The sequence below is a fragment of the Postia placenta genome (genome assembly GCF_002117355.1).
Source record: "Postia placenta MAD-698-R-SB12 unplaced genomic scaffold POSPLAscaffold_22, whole genome shotgun sequence".
Taxonomy (NCBI): domain Eukaryota; kingdom Fungi; phylum Basidiomycota; class Agaricomycetes; order Polyporales; family Adustoporiaceae; genus Rhodonia; species Rhodonia placenta.
The window spans coordinates 227,121-253,463 of record NW_020169853.1 but is presented as its reverse complement, the minus strand read 5'-3'; the positions used below and the strand labels follow the sequence as shown (position 1 = coordinate 253,463).

General features: G+C 52.0%; 10 protein-coding genes across 10 annotated transcripts; 5 read left to right on the top strand and 5 right to left on the bottom strand.

The window, feature by feature from the left end:
* Positions 1-953: 953 nt before the first annotated feature.
* Positions 954-1,181, top strand: POSPLADRAFT_1103716 (hypothetical protein; the record flags this gene model as incomplete). Its single annotated transcript, XM_024483247.1, has 1 exon — positions 954-1,181. A coding segment is annotated over one exon (228 nt), but the record flags the coding sequence as incomplete, so codon positions are not given.
* Positions 1,182-1,942: 761 nt separating this feature from the next.
* Positions 1,943-3,048, bottom strand: POSPLADRAFT_1050533 (hypothetical protein; the record flags this gene model as incomplete). The annotated part of the gene is made up of 6 exons (XM_024480004.1): positions 1,943-2,102; positions 2,158-2,266; positions 2,287-2,370; positions 2,432-2,881; positions 2,908-2,952; positions 3,009-3,048. The coding sequence occupies 6 exons, from the start codon at positions 3,046-3,048 to the stop codon at positions 1,943-1,945; spliced, it is 888 nt and encodes a 295-aa protein (XP_024333408.1).
* A 352-nt stretch (positions 3,049-3,400) lies between these two features.
* POSPLADRAFT_1159522 (hypothetical protein) lies at positions 3,401-5,662 on the top strand (the record flags this gene model as incomplete). The annotated part of the gene is made up of 5 exons (XM_024487432.1): positions 3,401-3,453; positions 3,507-3,561; positions 3,630-3,671; positions 3,724-4,533; positions 5,339-5,662. 5 exons carry the CDS (start codon positions 3,401-3,403, stop codon positions 5,660-5,662), a joined length of 1,284 nt encoding a protein of 427 aa, XP_024333407.1.
* Positions 5,663-7,882: 2,220 nt separating this feature from the next.
* POSPLADRAFT_1159115 (hypothetical protein) lies at positions 7,883-9,634 on the top strand (the record flags this gene model as incomplete). Its single annotated transcript, XM_024487398.1, has 8 exons — positions 7,883-8,096; positions 8,151-8,236; positions 8,292-8,561; positions 8,626-8,844; positions 8,902-9,009; positions 9,064-9,216; positions 9,273-9,463; positions 9,520-9,634. The coding sequence occupies 8 exons, from the start codon at positions 7,883-7,885 to the stop codon at positions 9,632-9,634; spliced, it is 1,356 nt and encodes a 451-aa protein (XP_024333406.1).
* A 214-nt stretch (positions 9,635-9,848) lies between these two features.
* POSPLADRAFT_1062438 (hypothetical protein) lies at positions 9,849-10,693 on the bottom strand (the record flags this gene model as incomplete). The annotated part of the gene is made up of 5 exons (XM_024481514.1): positions 9,849-9,915; positions 9,970-10,044; positions 10,105-10,362; positions 10,422-10,527; positions 10,585-10,693. 5 exons carry the CDS (start codon positions 10,691-10,693, stop codon positions 9,849-9,851), a joined length of 615 nt encoding a protein of 204 aa, XP_024333405.1.
* Positions 10,694-10,850: 157 nt separating this feature from the next.
* On the bottom strand, positions 10,851-13,315 carry POSPLADRAFT_1186437 (glycoside hydrolase family 78 protein; the record flags this gene model as incomplete). Its single annotated transcript, XM_024489224.1, has 8 exons — positions 10,851-11,327; positions 11,389-11,525; positions 11,580-11,883; positions 11,928-12,347; positions 12,407-12,473; positions 12,525-12,609; positions 12,663-13,037; positions 13,088-13,315. 8 exons carry the CDS (start codon positions 13,313-13,315, stop codon positions 10,940-10,942), a joined length of 2,004 nt encoding a protein of 667 aa, XP_024333404.1. The 3' UTR covers positions 10,851-10,939.
* Positions 13,316-15,767: 2,452 nt separating this feature from the next.
* On the top strand, positions 15,768-16,896 carry POSPLADRAFT_1159673 (hypothetical protein; the record flags this gene model as incomplete). The annotated part of the gene is made up of 6 exons (XM_024487440.1): positions 15,768-15,807; positions 15,864-15,908; positions 15,944-16,384; positions 16,446-16,529; positions 16,593-16,662; positions 16,716-16,896. The coding sequence occupies 6 exons, from the start codon at positions 15,768-15,770 to the stop codon at positions 16,894-16,896; spliced, it is 861 nt and encodes a 286-aa protein (XP_024333403.1).
* Positions 16,897-18,364: 1,468 nt separating this feature from the next.
* Positions 18,365-20,113, top strand: POSPLADRAFT_1159710 (hypothetical protein; the record flags this gene model as incomplete). The annotated part of the gene is made up of 6 exons (XM_024487444.1): positions 18,365-18,535; positions 18,587-18,855; positions 18,908-19,351; positions 19,668-19,714; positions 19,778-19,997; positions 20,041-20,113. 6 exons carry the CDS (start codon positions 18,365-18,367, stop codon positions 20,111-20,113), a joined length of 1,224 nt encoding a protein of 407 aa, XP_024333402.1.
* Positions 20,114-20,352: 239 nt separating this feature from the next.
* On the bottom strand, positions 20,353-22,810 carry POSPLADRAFT_1050525 (glycoside hydrolase family 78 protein; the record flags this gene model as incomplete). Its single annotated transcript, XM_024480003.1, has 10 exons — positions 20,353-20,405; positions 20,532-20,845; positions 20,898-21,034; positions 21,085-21,402; positions 21,452-21,836; positions 21,898-21,964; positions 22,010-22,064; positions 22,090-22,094; positions 22,144-22,522; positions 22,583-22,810. 10 exons carry the CDS (start codon positions 22,808-22,810, stop codon positions 20,353-20,355), a joined length of 1,941 nt encoding a protein of 646 aa, XP_024333401.1.
* A 601-nt stretch (positions 22,811-23,411) lies between these two features.
* On the bottom strand, positions 23,412-25,822 carry POSPLADRAFT_1159423 (glycoside hydrolase family 78 protein; the record flags this gene model as incomplete). Its single annotated transcript, XM_024487423.1, has 9 exons — positions 23,412-23,808; positions 23,866-24,002; positions 24,058-24,350; positions 24,401-24,802; positions 24,853-24,866; positions 24,918-24,990; positions 25,046-25,118; positions 25,173-25,547; positions 25,595-25,822. The coding sequence occupies 9 exons, from the start codon at positions 25,820-25,822 to the stop codon at positions 23,412-23,414; spliced, it is 1,992 nt and encodes a 663-aa protein (XP_024333400.1).
* Positions 25,823-26,343: the final 521 nt, after the last annotated feature.

Below are 26,343 nucleotides of genomic sequence, written 5' to 3'. Positions count from 1 at the left end.
GGGTGCCCCAGGATGCTGCCTTATATACATGAGGGAAAACCCCCCAGGGACCGATAATGGACCCCTGGTACCTAGCTGGGTAAGGATTACTAAGTATCATGTGCTCTATGATGTCATATATGATGTCATAGTCTGGCCCTGCCCTGCCCTGGGCCTAGGGTCCAGAATTGACCGGCCTATGGCCTAGTGCCTGAGCCTAGCTCCTACCTATGATGTCAGAATGATGTCATGGTCCAAAAGGAGTCTGGTTTCTATCTAGAAAAGGTCCGGCATCAGAGTTTAGCCTGATGTGTCCAGAACAAGATCATGTATCGCTTATTTAAGCGGGTAACCCCTTAGATATGCAGTTGTACCCATATGCGGACGGATAAGTATGGATAAGTCCCTATACCCTTTGATATGTCCGCAGAAATAGCGGAAAAATTAGGTAAAATTAGGGAAACTGTGACAAGAAGATTGCATGTACATGTGTGAGTGATGGTCATGTGCGTGTACAGGGACATGGCTGTGGCTACGATGAACTGGCAGGTAGCCGCGTGTTGCTGCAGATAACAGTGAAAAGGACAATACCCTGTGAATATAAATGATCTCGGCGAGTACAGTGTTCATCGTATATGGTGATGTGTGCAGAACGACTCAGGCCACAGGTATGATTTGCACACTTGAGCTTCTTGGTCCCATACTCCAACAAAACAATAGTAGTATGGTTATAGACTATATCGCAGCGTGTATTGCACTCAGTTCCACATTCCGGGTCCCCAAAAATACATGTGTGGAGGCGATTTGGAAACTCGGTAGCACAATCTGTTCAAGTGTCCATTTTGAATCCAAACAAAAGCCCAAAGGATGCCTCGCTAACGTATTGCCACAGTGATTGTACTCAAAGGTCACTGTGGCTGGTCAGTGAACAATGTACTTGAGTTCCTGCAACTCAACCTACCTTCGGGCAAGCAGAACTCCTCGCTGAAGCACTCAGTGATCACGACACCAGGTGTCCCCATTCCAGGGCGAGTGTGCAGCCTCAAGCCCATACCACCGAACATGTGTTCCGGTGGCGATGGTTCTACCAAAGCTGTGGAAAGGTTCTGAAGCTTGCCTACTCTCAGAGTGACACCTTCGAGGCCTTCACTAAGTGGTGTGCAGTGGAAACACACGCCGAGAACCTACTCATCCTTTGGAAGGAGCGGGATGCTGCTGATGCATCACGCTCCCCACTGCACGTGAGGCCTCCTCAGGCTCAAGCTCAGCATCCCATCAAGGAACAGCAGACAGGGTGGCAGATGACCCCACCCCACCCTCCTCACCTCTATCTGGAAGCAAGAGAGGTGAGGAGGGTGGGGTGGGGTTGACCTGCGCTTCCCTCCCTCAAAGGTGCGCACCATGCTACGACAAAGACATCCTGTGAGGTGTGCACTGTTAAACACTTCCATATGAGGGCACGGAGTCCATTGGTAATAACTCGGTCGCACTCATATAATCCCCTTGAATTAAAAAAGACGGGACTGGATTTCACAACGCTCTCATGCATGTCGCATGTGTTCATGCGTTGCATAGATGCCTGAGTGCACATGTTTAGCGGCAGAGATGTCACAGGCCAATCTCAATGCAGTACATACGCCTGCGCGCGAATCACTCGAGCCACATCATCATCGACATCCATGGTAGGGTGTATATTGCACCGGGAGCGAATGTAGGTCATCATGCAATATGCCGCTTGGATGCGCTAACCCTGTCACCTTGTCCTGACATCAGACCTATCTCTGGTAGCCCGTAGGGAGTGAATGTCATGTTAGGCTCTCCGCCTGAGAATGGCCCCGTAGAACTTCCGATTGTAGGAAAATCAACCCACCAGTTCCCTGGTGGAATAGTATATGCACAATAGAACTCGCCTGCATACCTTTATTCGACAATCAAATTACAAATTCGCCCTTGCTTTTCTCGGTCACAATACAATGTCTTCGGGCTTGTTCAACAAACGTCCTTCCATACCACCCTCTACCATGATCACCTGCCCAGAAACGTGGCCAGACACAGCAGTGGACGACACGAAGACGACCTGTGTCGCAACATCCCCGGGCGTTGCCACTTTCTTTAGTGGCATGCTGGAAAACAGTTAATCCTGCATATAGACCCATCGGGGCACATGAGGGGACGTACGTGGCCAGAGCGCGGTAGACAATCTCGGGATTCTCGAGGGCATGCGCGGCCATGGGTGTCTTGACCCAACCTACATGCGTGGCGTCAACGCCATGCTTGATGTGAAAACCTGAGATCGAGGAAGCGAACCAGGTGCAATACAATTCACGCGTCCCTTGGGCGCGATCTTGACAATCTCATTCTTGAGGGTCATCAAGAGTCCATACATCATGCCTGGACAATTTGAATGTGTGTCAGCGATAGAAGCCCGAGCCGTGCAAGAGATTGCACGTACCACTCTTGGCCGCCGAGTAGTCGGCATGACCGAATTCCCCGTATTTCCCTGCTGTGCTCCCGATCATCACGATGGCAGCCTTGTCCTTCTCCGCGGCAGTCGCGTCTTCGAGATGCCTAAGATACTCCCGGACTACCAAGAAGGATGACGTGAGGTTGGAGTTCATCGTCGAATTCCACTGCGCGAGAGTCATGCGTGACACGGGTACATCGTTCGGAGGGTAATAGCCATGATTGACGACGAGCACCTGTACCGCACCAAAGCCCTCGGTCTTGACGTTCATCATGCGAATGGCATCTTCCTCCTGGGCGAGATTGGCCTGGATGGTGCGAACGCGTGTTGGGCCGTACTCGGCCACCAAAGGATCAAGTGTGGAGGAGGTGGTATTGTAGTGAGCTGTGATCTTGGCTCCTTGCTCTTCCAGTCCGACTCCGGAGTAAGTTTCGGCGGCTTCGTTCACGGCAACATTGACTCACTCAAGTAGAGACGGCATGTTGCTAGACCTATCCCGCCACTTGCACCTGGAGCATAATCTCACTTCAGTGTGTTAAAAGCTACATATCTGAAGCACACCCACCTGTCACCAGAACATGAACATCATTGAGAGCGAGGTCCATCATTGGGCGCCTGAGAGTATACTCTATAGTGGGCGTCTATATCAACACAAGCGAGCCGGCAGCGGAGCGGAGGTCCTCACTGCCTCGTAACTTGACTACAACCAGTGCACTAGAACTCGAGCTTTTTCAAGGATCTTGTTCGACGGCGAGAAAACAGTCAGCTTGACTGGGTGCAGCGAAGGATATAGGCCCCGCTATCTGGATTGCGCATCTACTGCCACACGGATTCCGAGTCGGGCCGCCGCTGTGATCTCGACTCAGGACTCAATATATTCAGGGGCAACGGCAGGCGTAGTGCGCTTCCACGGTGTAGCCTGACAGCAACGGGTGTGGCTGCCCAGAGCCAGCTGTCATGCAGACACCACACATGGACCCCCGCGATCTGTCGCGGTTTCATGTTCAGAGGTACGTCTTTTCCTTCAAGCACCGGCGTAGTAACGTGGAACAGTGTATTGCAGCTCAGATGTCATATCTGACATGCGAGTGAACGTGTCGGAGGAAGGCTCAGATAAGGTACTTTGGTACAAGGCAAGTCTACCTATCCTTTGGGCTGCGCATCCACCTAACCTCCATTCATTAAGGAAAGATTCCTCGCAGACGAGGAGATCATTGAGCACCTTGTTGTGAGTGGCCCTGTCTGAAGTGGCCACACGTACCTGTCTAAAGTCCGCTCAGGAAAATGCTTCGTCAACCATACTATGGACGATCCACCGTCCGAAACGCGGGTGGTATATCCGCCTGAGCACGCCGTCCTTCCCACCCGGCATGTTCATCCCGCTCCTCCCCCTCCCTCAGACGTCCCCATATCATGCCGATTCTGCGCTCACCTTCGCGTGCCGGACGAACCCGCCATCGTATTCACTTAGCACCACGCCACGGACGGCGTTCTCTGACTCGGCCCGCGACTCAATGGACTCGGATATTACAGTCACAGAAGGCCCGCGCGAGGCCGTGCACTCATATCCTCCAACGCCGCCCCCTCAGACACCCATTGTAGTCGTGCGGCCTCCCTCGCCAACCGCTGTGCAGGCAAAGCTTGAAGAGATCGCACCCTCGCCATCCTCATCGTCGGCACCAATGAAGCGATTGAAGCGACCCCCGCCTTCGCCCCTCTCCCCCATCACGCATTTCCTTCTAACTCCACATTCTGCGCCGCTTATCCCCCAGGCACCTCCGAGCACGTCGCTATTCACACGCGTTATGTCCGCCCTGAAGAACAACGCGCCCTCACACTCTTATTCCTTCACGCTCTCACCAATTCCACCTCTGCAGCCTCCCGTCACCAGCCCAGGCGGCCAGCGCAACGCTCCGACGCCGACGCCAATACCTCTCCTGACCTTCCACGACCGTACGCCTGTGTGGACTGTGCGGTCAAGTTCCGGATATATTGAGGTAGACAGGACGCAGGTACGAATGCTCGGTGTGGACACGAGCTTCTATGTCGCCGTGGCCTTGACATACTTCGAGTTCCTAGAGGAGAAGGAGGTGAGTAGGACGGATCACATCTGGGTCAAAGTTCATGTTCTTTATTCGCAGAGTTACCTGGCCGCTCTCAACGATTGATGTCCGTGCATGCGCCCTTAGGATTCGTGTCTACCGGCTTCTTTTCCTGCGGAACGGGATACCCTATCGCTATCACTAAATGCAATGTAACGCTGTGGTGTGCTAGTCACTGGCCTGGATATAAACATTGATATTGGTATGATCCGAAGTCAGCTTGTTTGGGGAACAGGAGTCGCGTGGTAAGCACACTTCAACATCGCTCCTTCACTATGGTACACTATGGTAAGCGGTGCGACTATGACTTCGTCTTCATTCTGCTCCATATAGTGGGTCGTAGGGTCTCGCGGGGACTGTCATCAAGTGTGGCAAAGTTTGCTAACAGAGCATATTTCGAAATGCCAAAACAATCGCTCGAAACCTATTAGAACGACACAATCCCAGGATGCCAAATAACTGATGATACAATACAATAAGATAACAGTGCGCTCGCAAAATAGTCAAACGGATGTGTCACCGTAATCGGCCAGTACAATTCTATCTCGCTGTGGTTTCATGACTATCGGCGCCCTCATCCGTGGACGAGCCTGCCTTCAACACCCAGGGACGCGAGAGCCATGCAGGCGATCAAAGGGGCATAGTACAACCTGTTAACCCAGGTATACGTTGCGTGCAGCATCATAACGCCTGAACCCGACAGCTGCGTCGAGTTGTCAGACATGCTGACGAGATCACTTGACTGCGCGGCAATTTCGCTGAGTGCTGCAGCGGTGTGGTCGCTGTTCCACAGAGCGTGGAAGACGAATGGGATCGCCCAGGCGAGGAGAAGAACAATCTGAGACGAGAACAGTTAGCGGCCGACACCGCGCGGCATGTGCCAAGACCAGCGATGGCACGTACAAACATCAGCATCGCAACGCGGGGATCTTCCTTCTTGTCGGTCTTCCAAATCCTCCTCGCCGCGACATGGAGAGCGTACAACAACATGATCTTCAATTATAGGACAACTGAAAGATGGATCGTGCTTCTCGAGTCCTTCGGATTAGGGGGTCTGGATTTGTCCCGTCAGCAGCGAAGGGAGTGGCATGAAGTACACGACAAACATACAGGGTAGTAGTGGGGTTAGTTGCGCGGCCTCGTCGACGACTAGGGGCTAGAGCGATGAGGCTTGGGAGTGGCGGGACGGACCATTAATATACTCGTCAATAGAGCCCGGAGGCGCTGCATCAACAGCCACAATGAGTACACCGAGCCTGTAAAGGAAAACAAGTTCTTCGGATTCTGGGGCGATGTGAACGGCTTCCGAGAAGTGCAAGGAGAACGCACAGCTCAGCATAGCAGCACAAGCTCTAGACTGCGATCCCATTGCCGTCTGTCACAATGTGCAGCGTGTTGGCATCGCGCCTGTGTTCATGAGTGCGGTCGTGATCGGGAGTAGACGAACGTTTGATCGAGGTCAGCCTCGCGAGCGCGGTGGCGTATCAAGACACACTAGAAGGTGGCCACCGACATTCAGTATGTGCACGAGGCATACAGCAAACTAAGGTACGGCAAAGTTACAGGCGATCTGCGCACCGTGAACAATAGGCTATGAGACACCCTCACGGGCACTTGTGCCTGCTGTTCGTATCGTACGGAAGATGCTCTTATAACAGACAGGGTCTTGTATAATGCACGCCGTGTAAAGTTGCACTGCCTATTGGCGAAGGCATAGAAGGCAGTTCTGTGATGCTGCGGGACGTGGGAGGGTGAACCACACAGGACGCGAGGCAGATGATTAGGAGCACTCTTCCCAGAGACGGCAGAGACGCCAAAGCCGCACCCGACTGTCATATGAAGAATCTGAGACTGGGCCTTGGGCACTGTGATAACATTGCTCAAACCAGTTGATCGCAGATTGTCGGATGAATGCCATGTACTCTTGGAAATGGTGTCCATTCCTGCCACTGCAGACTATGCCATGTTTCTTTAAGCACCCAACAAGCTTGAGAGTCCAGACTCACTTGTGGAACATTCCACAGGGTCATGAATACAATTCGTCGTCACAAATGTTTGGTTACGGATGGGCCCGGACACGATGCGACTGTATCCCTTGGAATCACATCACATTATGATGTTAAATGTCCCTTCAACTCATGGTGAGAAGGCTGCTGCAATTTGGAGACCCAATGTGTCGTTGTTTATGATAAAGCTCGGTGACAAACGTAGAGGTCTATACGCACGGATCTTGAGCATTCGCCAGGCTCAGCGGCGATCTCTGGCAAGTGTCGACCTGGGATAGGGTCGGACTTCGCGCATCCCGGGTCCTAGCTGTTTTGTGGTTTGTGTTAAGGATTGTATGTCGCGATACCTGAAGCCCTGGGGATCGTGCTATTAATCACTGCGCTAGGGAAGTACTGAAGATGACCGACGCACCAAAACCTCATTGCGGTGTAGACACTTCTGAATCCCAATGCGCTCACGTGATCGCGCCAATGCCGCATCGCCGCGTCTGCTCGCGTCTTGGTCGTCGCCCTCATGCGCTCGACCTGATGACTCTAGAGCCTACCGTCAGATCCCGCGTGCAGCTCTATTCATAGCTGAGAAGAGAAGAGATCTCGCGGGATGCCGCCTGGACCCGTGTTCAATTGGTTCTGTGTCGCCCATTCTTTCGTCGACATCCTTTCCCATGCCGTACAAATTCGAGCAGCTCAAATTCCACTACAATCCGCCTCTGTAGGTGTGACCAACTCAGCAGCTGCACGGAAAAGACATGCCGCCTCTGCGGCCAGACGAGAGGCAGCGACTACGCTTCAGAGAGCTCCTCTGGCAGCACCCCCCGACAAACTTGATCTGTCTACTTCACGAATCACATCCCGTGTGCATCAGCAGTCTGACTCAGAGTCACCCACTCCGTCTATTGAAGCAGCCTTAACTCGGCATATACCAATAGACGTCAAGCCAGCTACTAAGTCGGGCGTCAAGTCTGGCGAACCACCTGTGTCCAAAGACGTACTCCAGGTGGCTCATCAAACCGTGCAAACGTCCGGGGCTATCGAGACCAACTCGTCTGTGATTCCAGGGATTATTGAACTAGCCGCAGAAGTAGGTACATGCTTTGCCATATCTGTTCGCGCGAAGCGCGCACTTGTGCCACAATGCTATCCTTTGGTTAAGATTTCGCGTGTTTCTTCGATACATGCCATGGATAGTTACTCAGCTATCGTTGCCGCTTTCTCAGCCCGTCTTCCCCGCTGCACCTTCTCGTAAGCTTCAATCATCCAAGGTCCCCTCATCCCGGATCGGACGTTTCTTCCATTATGGAGGTGCGTGCATGCATATGTCCCGACTAGAAATGTGTCTCATCTTCTCTTTCTACGTTCGTTCAGGGCTGGCAGCGTCTTTAGGGTATGGTGCAGCGTCCGAGCTACTACGGCGCTCCACAAGTTCCGATGACCACCAATCACCATCGCTCGTGCTGACGGAGGGCAATGTCAAGCGCCTTGTCGCTAAGCTTACCCAACTGCGCGGCGCAGCGCTGAAACTGGGGCAGTTCATGAGCATCCAAGGTAAACGCACTACACGTCAAACGGCTGCCTTCATGCTGACGGGCGTTCCTGTAGACAGCCATGTCCTCCCGCCCGAGATCGAGGACATATTTCGGCGAGTGCAAGACAGCGCGCATTACATGCCTGACTGGCAGATGGAGGTCAGAGCGCATATCACCTTTATCGTAAATCCCGCTCACTCTAGCGCTTCGATAGGAAGTGCTCCGCGGCTCTCTTGGACCCTCATGGCAAGATAACTTCGAGTCATTTGACAGGCTGCCATTCGCCGCCGCGTCCATAGGGCAGGTTCATTCTGCCGTACTCGCTGCGTCCTCATCGCCTACCGGCCGCCCGGAGAAAGTGGCCGTCAAGATCCAATTCCCGAACATCGTCAATTCTATCGAGAGCGACCTCGGCTACCTCAAGGTGCTGCTTACAGCCGGAAGGCTGCTGCCTAAAGGGCTCTTCCTCGACCGCACGATCCAGGTCAGCATTTTTTTTATTCATCCACCCTAGTCCAATCGTGATAGCCCCTGGCGTGTGCATCTAGGTCATGAAGGCCGAGCTGGCGGACGAATGCGACTACTCTCGCGAGGCAGGGTTCTTGCGCAAGTTCGCGTCGCCGGAGTACCTCGGGAATGACCCGCAATACAAAGTGCCATGGGTATGGGACGGCAGTACGCAGCAGGTGCTCGTCATGGAGCATGTCAATGGCGTTAGCGTCGGTGGCTCTATCATTGATTCCCTCAACCAGCAGGGCCGCAACGACGTAAACATCTTCACAAGTACAGCAGAATACTAGTGCGCTGACGATAGTGCATCGCAGATCGCCACGCGGATCATCGACTTGTGTTTGAAAGAGCTTTTTGTCCTCAGGACGATGCAGACCGATCCTAACTGGACGAACTTCCTCTGGAATACTCGCACGCGTCAGGTGCTCTATGGCTGGATTGTCTGCGACACATCTTTCTGACACTTGGGGCCGCAGGTCGAGCTCGTGGACTTTGGTGCAACGCGGGAGTATACCAAGGAGTTTATGGACAACTGGTTACATTTGCTGCAGGCCGCTGCGAGCGGTGACCGCGAAGCGTGTATTGAATGGAGCCTCAAGCTTGGTTACCTGACAGGCGAGGAAAATGATGTCAGCACGCCTCGTTCCGCATCCTCGCAACTTTCACTCATTTTTCACCTTCACAGGTCATGCTCGATGCGCATGTACGCTCGATGGCCCTGCTCGCTACGCCGTTCAAGGCGGACACACCGCAGCCCTTCTCGTTCGGCCCCGGCTCGCAATGGGCAGTCATTACCGCGGACATCAGGGCACAGATCCCAGTGATGCTCAAGTACAGGCTCACCCCGCCCCCGAGGGAGACGTACAGTCTTAACAGGTAAAACAGTATAGTTACAGGTAAACATTACTGACGTATGATTCCTGGACTTGCAGGAAGCTGAGCGGAGCATTTTTGCTCGCATCGCGCTTGCAGGCCTCGGTTGACTGCAAGGTACTCTGGGACAATATCATCGACAACTACCATTTCGGCGTCGAGCCTAAAAAGTAGTGCTACAATAATAAGACGCTGTCGCGCATCCTGCATATCTTGTGCCAACATATCAATATCGTGAAGTATTACACCGGAGGAGGAGCTAATGTAGGCACGTAGAGTAATTTTGGCTATAAGAGAACCCCAGCTCTACAGGTGTTGAAACCTCTACATCGTCATGTCGTATTCGTGAGTTGAGTCATTCACAGGTCCCTTACCCTCACGCTGCCGCTCACTGCTGCTTTTTGGACTGCGTGTGTCCATTGGCGCGGTTGGAGTAGATCATGTCCGTGAATGGTCTGTCAAGGCGAACATGTTAGCATTCGCAAATGCTACGCATTCATCGTTCTTACCCTTCGAATCGCAGGGCGATGAGATACACGGCATACACGTAGAATGTGATGAGCAGCCCAGCAGGACGCTCGAACCTGTGGGACATCATGAGTTGAGTAGATCATAATACCAGTATACGGCGCACGAGAGCATACCATAAAGACACTGCGACAAAGGACATCGTGCTTCCGACGTACATCGGGTCCCTGAGCACGTTGAAAGGGAAGCCTTCAACCCTGTGGTCCATCAATATGCCAAAGTAGTCGCCTAAGAATGTGCCAGTGACTCCCAGAGCCCAAGTCGATGTCACGACGAAGACTTGTCCGATAGCAAAGAGCGCCGCAGGAACGAGGGTGTCTAGAGGTTCCGGAAGCATGGCTTTACGGGGTTGTTCCAGGATAGCATTCTTGAACCTGATTACGATGTGAGTAAGGGTCAGAACGCTTAGAGAGCCCAGTGCGCTGCCACATACAATGAGTCACGCAGCATACCAAAGGAGAATATCATCAACGCAAGGAAATAGCAGCCATATTTCGCGTTTCCGCCAAACAGGCGCGTTATAGTCTTGTTCCTATATTCTGTCAGTGTGTGAAATCAGTGCCCGTCGCGTTGTTACATGCGTTGTGGGCACTGACCGTTACGAGCAACGATGTTCCATGCTGTCGGGTTGAAGGCAATGGATAACACGGAAAGCCATAAAGACGGCTGCGACCAATCTATAACGGAGGCCAGTTGGATGGACATGGCAGTTTTTGTGGACCACAGACCGAGAACGAGCGTGATCTGTACTGAAGCTATTCGCTGGCAGTCTGGTACGTTGAGAACCTCGGTTGACGCGACGCGCCAGGAACGGTGCACGTGTCCGCGCCTCCAATGAGCCAATCACGAACGTCTATGAACTCGTTCTCGAATTTACGTTCATTTATTTTGCAATGATCATACATGCTCCGTGCAAATATGAATAGAAGAAATGGCCCATTACGTAGAGCCTCAGAATTGTACGGAGATCGTGTGGTTGCCTCCACTCAAGGGCAGTGATGCGCCATCGACCTGTACCAAATTACCGTCTACACTTGTTGTCCCACTGACAGGGAGCGTGACGATGCCGCTCGTCCCGGTCGGCGTCTCGACTGTGAGGTTGAACGCATCTGCTGTCGATGTCCACCGCACGCCGTACCACCCCAATGGCGTTTCGAAGCCGCCTTCGGCAGACGGCAATCCGGATAAATGGGGCGCAACCGACCAAGTCCTTCCTTGAGGCGAGGTCACCGTTAGACCCAGGACGTAGAATGTAAGAGCAGATGTCGGCCCGGTGCTCCATCCATGCGAATGACTAGTGAACGCTGGATCATAGTCGTATGCATCGGAGGAGCGATAGCTGCGTTCAACATGAGCATTCTAGTATGAGAACACGATCCAATTTAGACGACTACACTCACTACAAAGATCCATTGGACGTATAGCCTTCTAAGAGTGTCGATTGTACGCTGATGTTAGTGTACAACATATAGCCCCACTCAAGGTGCAGAAGGTCAATTGCGCGAGCGTCGTTCCCAGAGGCGAAGTGTGCTTGCAGCTATCAAAGTATCATTGAGTAAATTTCCGCGTAGTTGCGAACGTCCATACCTACCTCAAAGCTACCGATGTATGGCGTCACTGTATCAGGTAGTTCCGGGGATACGGAGCCGAACTCGCCCCAATATTGCGTCAGGCCGGCGCTAACAGAGGATGCTTGCTTGGCCGATGTTGTCAAGTTGAACAAGACGGCGAGCGAGTTTGCGTCTTGGGGGTAGAGAGTGGACGTTAAATTGTTGCGATACATTCCTACATCTGAAGACCAAAACGCGTCGTTAAACGCCGTTTTCAATGAAGTCGCGTTGGAGGAGTATCCATCTACGAGTTCCGAGACATTGAGGTAGGTCGCAAGTTCTGCGCTGCTGATGAGGACCTGCGTTGCCCATGGTGAGTGGATCAATACGCAAATAGCCTTTGCGAACTCGAGCACACCTTGTAGAAAATCGCGTTGGCCTCAGAGTTGTGTCCGCCCTGCCAGAAGCGCCCCCAGTCTTCAGTGTCAGTAACGTCAAGCAGACCAGTATGGTCGACTTTGTTCGTGAGGAACTGCACCGCCTTCGTGTAGTTGCTCCAGGTGTCTTTGAGCCATGCGATATCGCCAGAGTACAAGAAGTAGTTGTATGCTCCGATGAGGGTCCATGCGTGGTATGTATCACTACCATTGATATAGCTGCCAAATGGAGGACCAGCGTATGGGAGTGCACCCGTATTGGGGTTTTGTAGGGCAAACAAGGTCGAAAGGGAGTTCTTAGCCGGCACTAAATCCTGGGTCGACACGAACAGAGTTGGGACTGCTACGCCCATGTCGCCAGGCCAAACAGTCCTAATGCACCAAGCGTTGACTGACATGTCATTTGCAACTACAAACGCCCATAGACCGACCTGTCACGTTTCGCGCCATCGACGAGGATGGGCCCTGCAATGCCAATTGTCGCGTTGTTGAGCCAACCTAGTCTACATGAGGGGGACGCTCGAGGTATGCATGAATACACACTCTCACCAGGGGAAGGGACCGGGGGGTATTGCCTGCCTGCGTGTACGGGGATGATGTTCGTTTGCACCGTGTACGCACCGGAATACCAGATCTAACGTGCCGTCATAATGCAAAACAAGAATCTCGAACGAGCTGTATAAGTACCTTCGTGAGGAAGTCTGGATCGTCGTATCCCGGGTCTGAAGCATAGAAGTAGCCGTCGTAGCTCCGCAGGTTTTCTACGTGTGGCATGAACGAGATCGTGCATGAGATATTAGATATCGTAACAGGACCGTTTGATGTGGACGATACGGTCAAGTAGCGGAACCCGCCACGCATTCGCTCTGGTGGCTGGATCCAGTATCCCGTCGTCAGAGGACTGGGAACTTGGAGAACGCCATCGTACGTTGTGCTTGCAGACGGATTGGCCGAGTCATCGGAAGCATACGGTCGAATGAACTCAGGCGATTCAGTAAACGCCAGTGCAATCGAAGAGGTAGAGGTGGCGCTGTCGAAATTCAGCGAAACAAGTCCGCCAACCTACATGCAAATGTTTCAGCAGCCAACACTTTGATATGTAGGCGCCTCACCTCAAAACCGAAATCAAGAGTCACATATGAGCCGTTATTGGGTAAGGTGTAGTTGCCTCCTGCAGGATGGTTTTGTGAATCCAAGGCAATACCGCTAGAACCATGGATGGAGCGTGGATATACCGTCCTGGACTCGGGAGCAAGATTAAACACATCCCAAGGACCTGCAGGAGCAGCACCCAGGCAAGTAGTCACCAGAGCGAGTAGGACTGACAAATGGGGGGTCATGACAACGCTGGCTCACTGGCCTTACGTCCAGCTCAGACCCATATATATGAGCATTGTGAGGTAGCCTTCCAGAGGGAAGACAACGCTCACGAGACATTGTTTAACGGGCCTTTATGAGCGGCCAAAGTGTCACTATTAGTCGTTTCATATATTTAGCGGCCGACCTCAACAATATGAATTGAGTCGACTGTTGACAAGTAAACCGAACACCAATCGGCAGTTGATACGATGTCACTTATGGTATAACACTGAGCGTGATGCAAAGGTTCTACCTTTGGGATCGCCATCGTGGGACCGGGACCAAACGCCCAATTCGTACGCTTCGCGTCCTTCCGAGGCCCGTCGGACCTCTACATACAATGTAGCGTTCCTGAGGGACCCACCAACTGGTGCCTGCACATTGGCGCTTGCGGGCTATAGGGGACGTACTGAACGCCCATCACAGGGGCCGTGATCTCTGTACCCCGCGTCTGCCAGCTCGATCGTAACGGAAATATGATCGCTTGCACTGCACCGTCAATCTCGAGTAGTCGAATGACGCTATGAGAATCATGATCAACGCCGATCGGGTCGAGGCTGAAGGACACTAACCGATCATACTCCGCCGCGATTCTGGGAACAAGGGAACCGCGCACCGCCTAATTCGCCCCGCAGGCATTATGGCATCCGTGATACGGAACAACGACTCGGAGCGTACGCGCGACACACTATGACATTACTAGAGCTCGCGGGACATGGCGTCCCGGTCGTGCGGCTTATTGAGACGCCATAATCCGACCGACGACATGGTTGTCGGCGTGGTTCCGCACGATGCTTCGTGTGCGCTGTGCATACCGCATCACGAGGGCTAGGCCACGGACGACGCGCTAGGTAGTGCTCGTGCCGTGGCCTCCTCTCGCGGTCTTGTCTACAGCTTCCGTTTTCCTTCCGCGAGGAGCTTCTTCCATTGTACGTGTGCACTTATGGAGGTTGTAGGATGTGCACAGACGGCGGCGCTCGGCGATAAGTCAATAAACAGAGGTTAATTGCCCCCGCAGAACGTGCAAAACCTGTTAGTTTCAGCACCTGTAATTGAGTTTCAAAGGAGGCAGTCTCCCGCAAAGGGGTGGGCTTCCGGGAAGTGCACACTTTAACAAGAGTGAGGAACCCAATGCTCGCTGTTGGATCAGAGAGCGCCCACGTCCATGATGCCGCATGCATCCCACTCTAAATCAAAAGTTTGTACTTATTTGCTCAGTGTGGCCCGCCTGCCACCCTCTGCCGCCTTTCGGCTTCAAACGAGGCATCCATCTTCCATTCCGGTTTGAAGTTCAGTTGTATTGCCAGACGATGTTCAACTGAACTTTAGCGGGATCGTGCCCCTTGCACTGGCGATGCCCATTCTTATATTAACAGATGATGCCTCAGCACTGAGTCAATGTTTTGCACGTACACATCCAACTAGTACAGCGATTGACCGTCAGTTTGCCTCTCATTAATCGGGGAGTGTGGTTGTTCAACCAGCCACTGTCATGTCAGTTTCAAAAGAGAAGGCATTGCACTGACCATACATTTCCGCTAGTGCTTGAGTCCATCCTGAGTTGAGGACACGGATGTCACGAGTTCCCAATGAGTACAGTACTGATACCGAAATATGTCCTTTTATTGGATATAGCAGGCCTGCTAGACATGGCGTTGTCGCCATCACGGAGTGTATTTTACTATCGGACACAAGGTTGATGCTAAGTATCGAAAACTTTGGGACCTGTACCATCATGGCTGATGATAGATTGAACTCAATTGTAGGGACTACAGTTTGCTGATTGGCTTCGACGTCAATACCCTTACAGGTAATGTCATTCCCATGGCAAAACAGAGCCGCGAACAAGCGAACTTGTCCAAGCCACGAACCCTGGTCTCTGTAGCTCTGGCACACCTGATATACGCGATGCTAAATGGCTGTGACCTTGTTCGAAAGTCAACTTCCTCCACTCAGTCTTCCTGGAGCTACTATGACTGTGGGCACCTCCAATGGAAATGGTGCCACAGAAGACTCATAGCGGCCTTCTCGAACCTTTGAAGTACCGTCACGGAACGGATCTCAGTCGGCTTTGGTATCATAGTTTGTCAGGCGCTAGTTGGACTTCTTTGGCCACCAGTATCGCCTCATTTACCCGCAAAGCTGTTCAAATCTTCCTGGATATGTGATGTTTTTGACAGAGAGTGCAATACATTTGCTGCGCTCAGACCTTCTGACTTATCTTGAATGCGTGTGTCAGTAGGTGCGCAATCCAGATAGCGGGGCCTATATCCTTGGCTGCACCCAGTCAAGCTGACTGTTTTCTCGCCGTCGAACAAGATCCTTGAAAAAGCTCGAGTTCTAGTGCACTGGTTGTAGTCAAGTTTCGAGGCAGTAAGGTCCTCCGCTCCGCTCCCAGCTCGCTTGCGTTGATACACTCTCAGGCGCCCAATCATGGACCTCGCTCTCAATGATGTTCATGTTCTTGTGACAGGTGGGTGTGCTTCAGATATGTGGATTTTAACACACTGAAGTGAGATTATGCTCCAGGTGCAAGTGGCGGGATAGGTCTGGCAACATGCCGTCTCTACTTGAGTGAGTCAATGTTTCTGTGAACGAAGCCGCCGAAGCTTACTCCAAAGTCGGACTGGAAGAGCAAGGAGCCAAGATCACAGCTCACTACAATACCACCTCCTCCACACTTGATCCTTTGTTGGACGAGTACGGCCCAGCACGCGTTCACACCATCCAGGCCAATCTCGCCCAGGAGGAAGATGTCATCCGCATGATGAACGTCAAGACCGAGGGCTTTGGTGCGGTACAGGTGCTCGTCGTCAATCATGGCTATTTCCCGCCGAACGATGTGCCCGTGTCGCGCATGACTCTCGCGCAATGGAATTCGACGCTGAACTCCAACCTCACGTCGTCGTTCTTGGTAGTCCGGGAGTATCTGAGGCATCTCGAAGATGCGACTGCCGCGGAGAAGGACAAGGCTGCCATCGTGATGATCGGGAGCGCAGCAGGGAAATACGGCCCGTTTGGCCATGCCGACTACTCGGCGACCAAGAGCGGTACGCGCAATCTCCTGCACGACTCGGGCTTCTATCGCTGACACACATTCCAATTTCCCAGGGATGATGTATGGGCTCGTTATGACCCTCAAGAAAGAAATCGTCAAGATTGCGCCCAAGGGACGCGTGAACTGTATCGCGCCTGGTATGCTTTCTCGATCTCAGTATTGCACATCAAACATGACGTTGATGTCACGCATGTATTTAGGTTGGGTCAAGACGCCCATGGCCGCGCACGCCCTTAAGAATCCCGAGATCCTTTACCCCTCGCTGGCTACGTACGTCCCCTCACGCACCTCGGTAGGTCTGCGCAAAACTGACTGTTTTTCAGCACGCCACTAAAGAAAGTGGCAACGCCCGAGGACGTTGCGACACAGATCGTCTTCGTGTCATCCACTGTCGTGTCTGGCCACGTTACTGGGGAAGTGATCATGGTGGACGGTGGTATGGAAGGGTTCTTGGTGAACAGGCCCGAAGACATTGTATCGACACAAGCAAAGGCAAAGTTGTAATTTGGCTGTCGAACAGAGATATGCAGGCGAGTCGTGTTGTGCACAGACCACTCCATCAGCTCTCCGATGGATCGATAACCCTAGACTCGGAACACCTGCGGGGCTATTCTCGGGGTGAGCGCGTTGGCTACGTGGCTAGCATGACGTTCATCCTTCATGGGTTACCCGATGTAAGTTTGACGTCGGGAGAAGGTGGCAGAGTTGGCGAATCCAAGCGGCATATCGTAGGATCCCCATATCCGCTGCCGATCATTGGTCTGTAATATGAACCCTACCGCGGATAATGGTGTGACTCGAATGATTCACGGGGAAGTGAATGTGCTGCACTGAAATCGGTCTGTGGTATCTCTACCGCTAAACATGTCAACCTAGGCATGCATGCAACGCACGCACGCACTCGCATGTGCGCATGCTAACTATTATAGCCCGCATAAGATCGAGGAGCATCAAATACACAAATAGTACCGAGACAGGCATGGAATCAGCTAGGTTCGTCACCAAATTATTATTCGAGCAATATGCCATTAACTTTCTTCGAAGAAAGTTTCGTACAGGGAGTAGTTACATCGAGTCGTGTCCACGCGACGGCTGAGAAGACAACGTGCTGAGTTCGCAGATGCCTGATTGGCCGTTTGAGGTCAGAGCGCATATCCCCTCTATCGCTCCACTCAGTCTTCTTAGAGCTACCATGACTGTGCGTACCTCCAAGGTTATAACTACTCTTATCTTATGATTTAAACCCTATTGCATGCGTCATCCGTAGTATCCTGAACATTTTTTTCAGCTTGATGAAGGGAGGCCCGTTGTCATATCCCATGGTCTAGTGCTGTTTATAGCAGCAGGCCGGGCTAATTTCGATGACTGAACTGTGGTGCTTATGGACTCTCCGACACACGGAGCAGACGGCAAGTAAGCCCATCTATTCGCGCTTTATCTCCACAATCGCGGTCAAGTGGCATTTGACATACCTCGTCGGAATAGTCACTTCCATTGCCAGTACTGCGTTATGCAGTGAGAAGGCACGTCTCATGTTACTGCCTCTGGTGATACTACTACCTCATTCAGGGAAGCGATTACCAATGACATCCTGTCACCGCCGGAAGTCTTACAATCTCATACATGATAGGTTGTAAGTGCTGCAGGAGATACGGCAATGGTGACACATAGAAGACTCATAGCGCTGAAGTACCCTCACGGAACGGATATCAATCGGCTTTAATATCACATCTTGTCAGGCTCCGGTCAAACTTCTTTGGTTGTGAGTATCGCCTCATTGACCCGCAAGGCTGTTCAGATACTTCTGAATATGCGGTGTTTCTGTTAAGGTTTAATGCATTCGCTGCGCTCAGGCCTTCTACCTTATCTTGGGAGATACTATTAGCTGACGCCATCCTCCCTACGATAGTTCTTCCTTGGTGGCATGCCCTCCAGAGGGAAGTACCACCTTGCATGAAATCCGGCGATCCACATGGCTGAGGCGGATACAGAGCTTGCTCTCTACAATTTTACTTTCACCGACCAATCCGCATACGTTATTTTTCTGCCCTATCGAGATGGGCCTCTCGATTCGCAATGGAACGTGTCGTACTCTCAGAGTGCTCAAGATGACTGGTCATACAGCAACAATCTTGGGAAGGGGGTGGGTTACAGTCAAGTCACAGTTTCCATAGCATTCATAGTTGACCCATAGATAAGCTCGCACAAAACAACTCTAGTAGGCGCGTCCGTGGAGCTTAGTTGGACAGGAACCGGAGTGTGGATCTATGGCACCGGCGATCGAGCAGCATATACTGTCCAAATCGACTTCGATCCTGCGGTTTTAGGACAAGGGGATAACGAGGGTGTTCTCTTCACTCAGACGAACCTCACGTATGGTCCTCATGATCTGACGCTTACTGTACTCAACTCTCTCATCTCCATTACTGGTGTAAACATCACCGTGGGACTTGGAGATTCAGGGTACATGTCAATCCTCTACAGGTCATCACATTCAGCTAACGAGCAACCTCAGGACTGTCCTTCAAGCTCGCAATATCCACGGAATGCTCACGGGCACGACAGCTGTAAACCCATTCTTTACTGTGGACGAGACTTGGTCCGTTGTCGATCTATACGCGAACCAGTCCGCGAGCTACCCATGCATTGCAACATACACCTCCGGTGCAATGTTATCGTTTACGCTCAACGCGACGGTGGGGTTTGAAATCTACGGCAGTGATGATTGGTATCAGGGCCTCTTCACGGTCACTGTGACTTCGTCTGGTGGTACTTCTGCTGTGGCGTCTGTACCGAACAACACAATCCAGTATAGTCCGCGCTCCGGCTGGACTGCACTGAACCAGTTGAAGTACCTCGCGACGGGATTGGATAACAGGGAAACATACAACGTACAAGTTCAAAATTTGGGAAACACGTTCAACCTTGCATCTGTCATAGCATATGATGCAGTCCCCAGGTGCGGTTTGGCCATATCAAAGCAGTTATAGGAGTTCCTTCTGACTACTATAACCTCAGTCCGACGTCTTCTAGTAGTGCCAATGGTTTGCCATCTGGGACGGGTGGTGCATCGCCTACTACTACTCAATCGCTAACGAGCAGTTCTTCTGTTCGTCCAACTGCAAGATCAGCACTAGGCACAGGTGCAGACGTAGGGGTTGCGGTACACAAATCCAACTTCGCTCATATCCTTTTTTTCTAATAGTCAATCGATAGATTGGCGCAATCGCGGGTCTCATCTTCTTGCTGGCCATTGTCCTCTGTGTTCGGTACAGGAGAAGAGCACGTAACGCGCGTGACTATCCGCCTTCACCAGAGATCTGTACGTTACGTGTTTGTGTCTTTGGTTCTTCGCCAAACCTAATGACTAGGACTCCCAAATCAGATCCGCAACCAGAAGCGCTCGTCCAACCTGTTCCTCCTCTCTCCAAGTCAGAATTATCATCAACACTGGACTCGACGGCTCTTTACAGCTCCAGCGCAGATGGAGACCTGCATGCTCCCGTACCGATTGTCCAGAATCCCGATGTGGCTTCAAACATGTTTGATAGGGTCGGCTCCGCATTTTACGAGAGGGATGGAGGGCCACTCATTTTACCTCCAAGGTATGATGAAGCATGGATGCGCTCCGCTGGTCGTACGGGACAGGAAGGCCAGCACGCATCGCAAGAAGTGCATCAGCCGCCAACGCGTAGACCCCTGCCTCCTATTCCTACTGTGAGTATGGATCTGTTATTATCACAAGATTGACAACATACTGACTTGTTACTTATGTATAGGCCTTTCAGGCAAATGACGCCGGCGCTCCGAAATGATAAATCGGAAGACTCCGTTTGACTTGTTCACACGTCCTTAAGGGGAAGGGCACTGACTGGTCTCTGTATACCTTTGGGGCCAACCACGGTATTTTGAAGTATCTGAATCACATTACGGAGTTACCCTCAGCGTAGGAGGCTGGCCTTAATGAGTTGAATCAGGAGCAACGATGCCAACGATAGTGATTGTACGAACAGCTACACAGACCCATCGTACGAGGCAAAGACGTCCGACACAGGAGGGTCATTACTCGAGCTGCACTAATATCGCATGTCTGCCTCCGCTTAGAAAAAGTGGCATGTGCGCGATTTGCATCAGGTCACCATTGACAAAGACTGTTCCTGAAACAGGAAGGATAATTATACCGCTGCTGCCGGCCGGCGTATCAAGCGTGAGATGAAAATCTTTTGCAGTTAATGTCCATTCGACGCCATACCAACCTAGAGGCGTTTCAAAGCCTCCTTCGGCAGACTGCAATCCAGATATGTGTGGTGCAACCGACCATGTCCTCCCTTGAGGCGAGGTTACGGTGAGACCGAGAACATAAAATGTCAGCGCTGAAGTTGGTCCGGTACTCCATCCGTGCGAGTGGCTAGTGTACGACGGGTCGTAGTTATATCCGTCGTAAGAGCGATAGCTGCGCTGTGAGTGAGCCGCTGATCGCACATGATGGGAGGACCATGACCCACTATAGGGACCCGTTTGACGTGTAGCCTTCCAGTAGAGTTGACTGCACGCTGAGAGGGGTGTATAGCATGTAACCCCACTCACGATGAAGGAGGTCCATTGCTCGTACATCGTTCCCGGATGCAAAGTGAGCTTGCAGCTATCAGACCATGAAAGATTAGATTCCACACAAGATCAGCTCACACTTACTTCGAATCCACCGATGAATGGTGCAACCGTATCCGGGAGCTCTGGCGCTATCGAGCCGAATTCGCCCCAATATCTCGTAAGACCTGTACTAATGGAGGACGCTTGTTCAGCGGAGGCGGTGAGGTTGAAGAGCACTGCTAAAGAGTTTGCATCCTGGGGATATAAGGGCGACGTGAGATTGTCACGATACATCCCCTCCTCGGTCGACCAGAAGGCATCGTTGAATGCAGTCTTCAATGCAGACGCATTGGTAGCGTAAGACGTGGCGAGAAGTGAGTCGTTTAGATAGACAGCAAGCTCCGCACTGTTGATCAGAACCTGCAGTCCCGTAAGCTATTTATATGCTAGGCGGTGCCAAAACGTATACCTTGTAGAAGATGGCGTTCGCTTCGGAGTTGTGCCCTCCTTGCCAAAGTCTTCCCCAATCTCTCAGACCCGTCACATTGAGCAGACCCGTGCCGTCGACCTTGTTCTCCAGGTATTGCACGGCTTTGGTGTAGTTTCTCCAAGTATTCTGCATCCACGCGAGATCCCCAGAATACAGGAAGTAGTTATGAGTTCCGATGAGCGTCCACGCATGATACGTGTCACTGCCCTGCTGACTGAGAGGCGGACCAGACTCCGGAAGAGCGCCTGTCTCAGGATTCTGGCCGGCAAACATAGTCGATAGCGCGTTTCGCGTGGGGATCAGGTCATTGGTGGAGACGAATTGCGTCGGAACTGCGATGCCCATATCACCCGGCCAAACAGCTCTGGGACATCGGCGTTCGTTTTCGTTAATGAACATGCTGATGTTAACATATGAGCACTCGCCTATCTCGCTTTGCGCCATCAACAATGATGGGTCCCGCAATGCCCAGCGTTGCATTGTTGAGCCATCCTAAATGTTGTTGGTAAGGTACACTAGGCATTTCTATGCACTCACCAGGCGAGGAGACGAATGGGACCTGCCTTCCGGTATTCAGCGGAACGGTGCCCGTCTGCACAGTATATGCCCCAGAATACCATATCTAACGCATCATCAACAAATGGGCATATATATTCACGCTAGAGGCAGACCTGCCTTGGTCAAGAAATCCTGATCCGTGTAATCAGGGTCTAATGTATAGAAGTAACCACTGTAGTTCCTCATGTTTTCAACGTGGGGCATGAATGAGATAGCGCACGAGACATTAGAGATTGTGACAGGACTATTGGAGGTGGAGGAAATGGTCAAGTAACGATACCCGCCACGCAATCGCTCGGCGGGCTGAGTCCAGTACCCAGTCGGCAGGGGACCAGTGATGTCAAGAACACCATCGTAGGTAGTATTCGCAGACGGGTAGGAAGAGTCATCAGACGCGTATGGCCGAATGAACTCTGGCGACTCGGTGAATGCGAGCGCGATCGAGGATGTCGAGGAGACCGCGTCAAAATTCAGCGAGACAAGCCCGCCAATCTGTGAATTGAGGGTCTTAGCTTTCTTTGGCTAAGGACATTCATGGTAAATACATCCTACCTCGTATCCGAAATCAAGCGTGATGAATGAAGTATTCGATGGCAAAGTAAGGCTGCCGCCTGAAACGAGACCATGCACATCTCCTGCGGTTCCGCTGAAGCCGTATATGGCACGTGGATAGACCGTCCTGGACTCTGGGGCTAGATTGAACGCATCCCATGGGCCCGCAGGAGCGGTACCCAGAATAGCGACTGCCAATGTGAACACGACTATCAGGCGCAAAGTCATGATCTCGACAAGAGATTAGCATCATGTCTCTGCAGGGATTTATGGACTGTAGACCATCGATCGGATGCCGGAACATTGAATGAGAACGAAATAGCTTAGCACGAGACATCACTGGACGGGCCGCGGCCAGCAAAAGTGAGACGGCGTTGAATGATGATGGCAAGCGTGACCATATGGACGATCCGGGAACCTCAATAGCAATGTTGGAATATGCGTTGGGCATACGACTCCACAAGAAAATACTCACGCGAACGCAGCGCACAGGTCACGATGGGACTGGTGACACAGGTCTTCGGGAAGAGATGTGTCACAAGGTCCCCGCGTGTTGCACATTCCGGGCCGTCGTGAGCAATGTCGAAGAACTGCTGAGACTGAGCATTTACTTAGTCTGTGTGCAAATTGACGAGGCTATTTGTCTGTTGCAGCCGCGAACATCCATGATATGTCACAAACGTGAATTTCCGGGCCATGCGGTGGCGATCCCCATTCAATCAGGTAGAGTATATAACATCATTCGAATTCAACCGTTGGATAGCAGACTATGGAAGCCTTCAATGAGCGCGAATCTCTGTGATGAGAGCTTACTCACCAGAAACGCGTTTCATTTGGAAGTCTGAACAACCAGAGTATGATTTCCTCCGGCGAGTGTGATGATCTCCCAAGTGTTGTGCGCAAGTACATTGCCGTCCACGGACACTGTTCCATTAAATGGTAACTGCACTTCACCAGTCGTACCCTCTGGGGTAGCAATGCTAATACTGAAGTTGCCTGTCGTCGATGTCCACATGACGCCGAACCATCCTAGAGGTGTTTCGAAGCCACCCTGCGCAGCTGGAAGCCCAGAGGTATGCGGCGCGACCGACCACGTCTGACCTTGAGGAGACGTGACGGTCAATCCGAGAACATAGAAAGTGAGCGCCGAGGTAGGCCCCGTACTCCATCCATGAGAGTGGCTGATGAACGATGCGTCGTAATCGTAACCGTCATAGGATCGGTAGCTGCATGCCAAAGGGAATATCAGTCACAAAGCCGGTCACCGCTCAAAACGGTCTCACTAGAGTGAACCATTGGATGTGTATCCCTCAAGCAGCGTCGATTGCACACTGATAGGTGTATACAGCATGTACCCCCATTGAACTCGTAGCAAGTCCATAGCACGAGCGTCATTGCCCGATGCAAAGTGGGCTTGCAACTATCATCATCATTATCAGACGTGAGCAGACAGTCGTCGATAGACAACTACTCACTTCCATTGCACCGATGAACGGGGCTACGTTATCTGGCAGTTCCGGAGATACCGCACCGACCTCGTTCCAGTATCTTGTCAGTCCAGCGCTGACTGAGGATGCCTGCTCGGCGAATATGGTTAGATTGAACAACACTGCTAACGAATTGGCGTCCTGCGGGTAGAGTTTCGACGTTAGATTGTCACGATACATGCCCTCAGTGGGCGACCAGAAACCCTCGTTAAATCTGGTCTTGAGCGACGATGCGTTCGCGGCGTATGCTGCTGCGAGTGCGGTGTCGTTCATTATGGTTGCTAAGTCCACGCTAATAGTTAGGGCCTACGACGTCGCTCCCCATTAAAACAAGCCTTGAAAACGGGACGGCGCGTACTTGCCTTGTACAATATTGCGTTCGCCTCGGAGTTGTACCCTCCCTGCCACAGGCGGCCCCAATCACCCGTCGCTGTGACGTACAGCAAGCCGGTGCTATCCACCTTGTCCTCCAAGTACTGCAGAGCTTTCGTGTAATTGGCCCATGTTTCCTGTAGCCAGGCTGTGTCTCCAGAATAGAGGTGGTAGTTGTATGTCCCAATCAGAGTCCACGCTTGGTATGTGTCGCTGCCTTCTTCGCTCAACGGAGGGCCAGAGTATGGCAGCTGACCAGTTTCCGGATTCTGCTCCGAGAACAGGGTCGCGATGGCATTGCGAGTAGGTATAAGATCATTTGTTGATACGAACTGCGTAGATACGGCCAGACCCAGATCCGCTGTGGGGGGCATTGTTATATGTCATGATTCTTGTCTGATTGTATCGTACCTGACCAAACAGCACTTCAAACCTCGAGTTAGCGGATTGATATTGCTACCGGATGTCATGCTCACCGGCCACGCTTCGCTCCATCAACGATAATAGGACTAGCGATACCAGCAGTCGCGTTGTTTTCCCACCCTGGTACTGTCAGCTTCTGCGTAATCGCGCAGGATAGAGATACACATACCTGGCGAAGGACCAGGCGGATCCTTCCTGCCGGTATCAACAGCGATTGTAACGGTTTGCACCGTGTAAGCGCCGGAATACCAGATCTGCATATGCTAAATCAATCGGTCACAGCATACAACCAGGTCGTGCGATCAAACCTTTGTGAGGAAGTCTTCATCAGAGGAATATGGATCTAGAGCATAGAAGTAGCCAGCATAGTCCCTCAAGTCTTGCCAATGAGGCATGAATGTTATGGAACAAGAGACATTAGATATGGTGACTGGGCTGTCCGCCCCTGAGACAATGGTCAGGTAGCGGAAACCACCTCGTAAACGATCGGCAGACATAGTCCAGTAACCGGTGGTGAGGGGGATCGGAAGAGCTAGTACCCCATCATAAGACATGTTCGCGCACTGGACGGCGGAGTCATCCGAGGTCGTAGGACTGATGTAAAGGGGTGATTCAGTGAATGAAAGAGCTATTCTCGACTCCGGAGAGGCGGTATCCACATTCAAAGAGATTAGGCCTCCGACCTATCGCAGTGTGAGCCTCAACGTCGCATGGAGGGAGCGTGGCTCACCTCTTGACCAAAATCGAGAGTGAAGTATGAATCTTTGGCAGAGAATGTTGCATCACCACCATCTATGAGATTATGAGCGTTTGAGACGGCTCCATAAACTCCTTTGAGTCCAGAAGGGTATATGGTCTTCGACTCCGGAGAGAGATTGAAGTCGACCCAGGGGCCGTCCGGCGCGACACCGATGGCTACATTCACCAATAGCAGCACGTACACAACATTAAAGGGCATCGCGCGCACGGTAAATCACAACCATTTCCTTGAGTTGAAATAGCCGCCAATATTGGAACCATCATCATGAGAATCGCGGAGCGAACAATCATGGGGCAACCCCCGGCCCGCGGGGGTGACAGAAGGATACACATCAAGCGGGTACAAGGAGTGCCAGCAGCCGTGGCCTCGCACCGTGAATAGTGACGAAGTCAGAAGATAGGGCACGACTCGCCGTGCATCATGCCGCGACTTTCCCATGCACCTTTTTTCGTGGCTCGGATAGAGCAGTGCGACAACAGGAAGGCAGCAGTCTTGAGTCGCCCATTGACCTCAGACTTGTTCAGCTGTCCGTGATGTGCCAGTCGACGACTGGTCGTTCGACCGTCGTTTGGCTAGTCCGATGAGTTGGACATGGTGCAACGTTATGGCTCATTCCATGTCTTCAAACCCATTGAGCTCGTTATGTGCGTGAGCGTACTTCTGGCCGGAATGGGCGGGTCCTAGAAACAACAGCCTACTTCGGTAGAGTGTGGTTACGA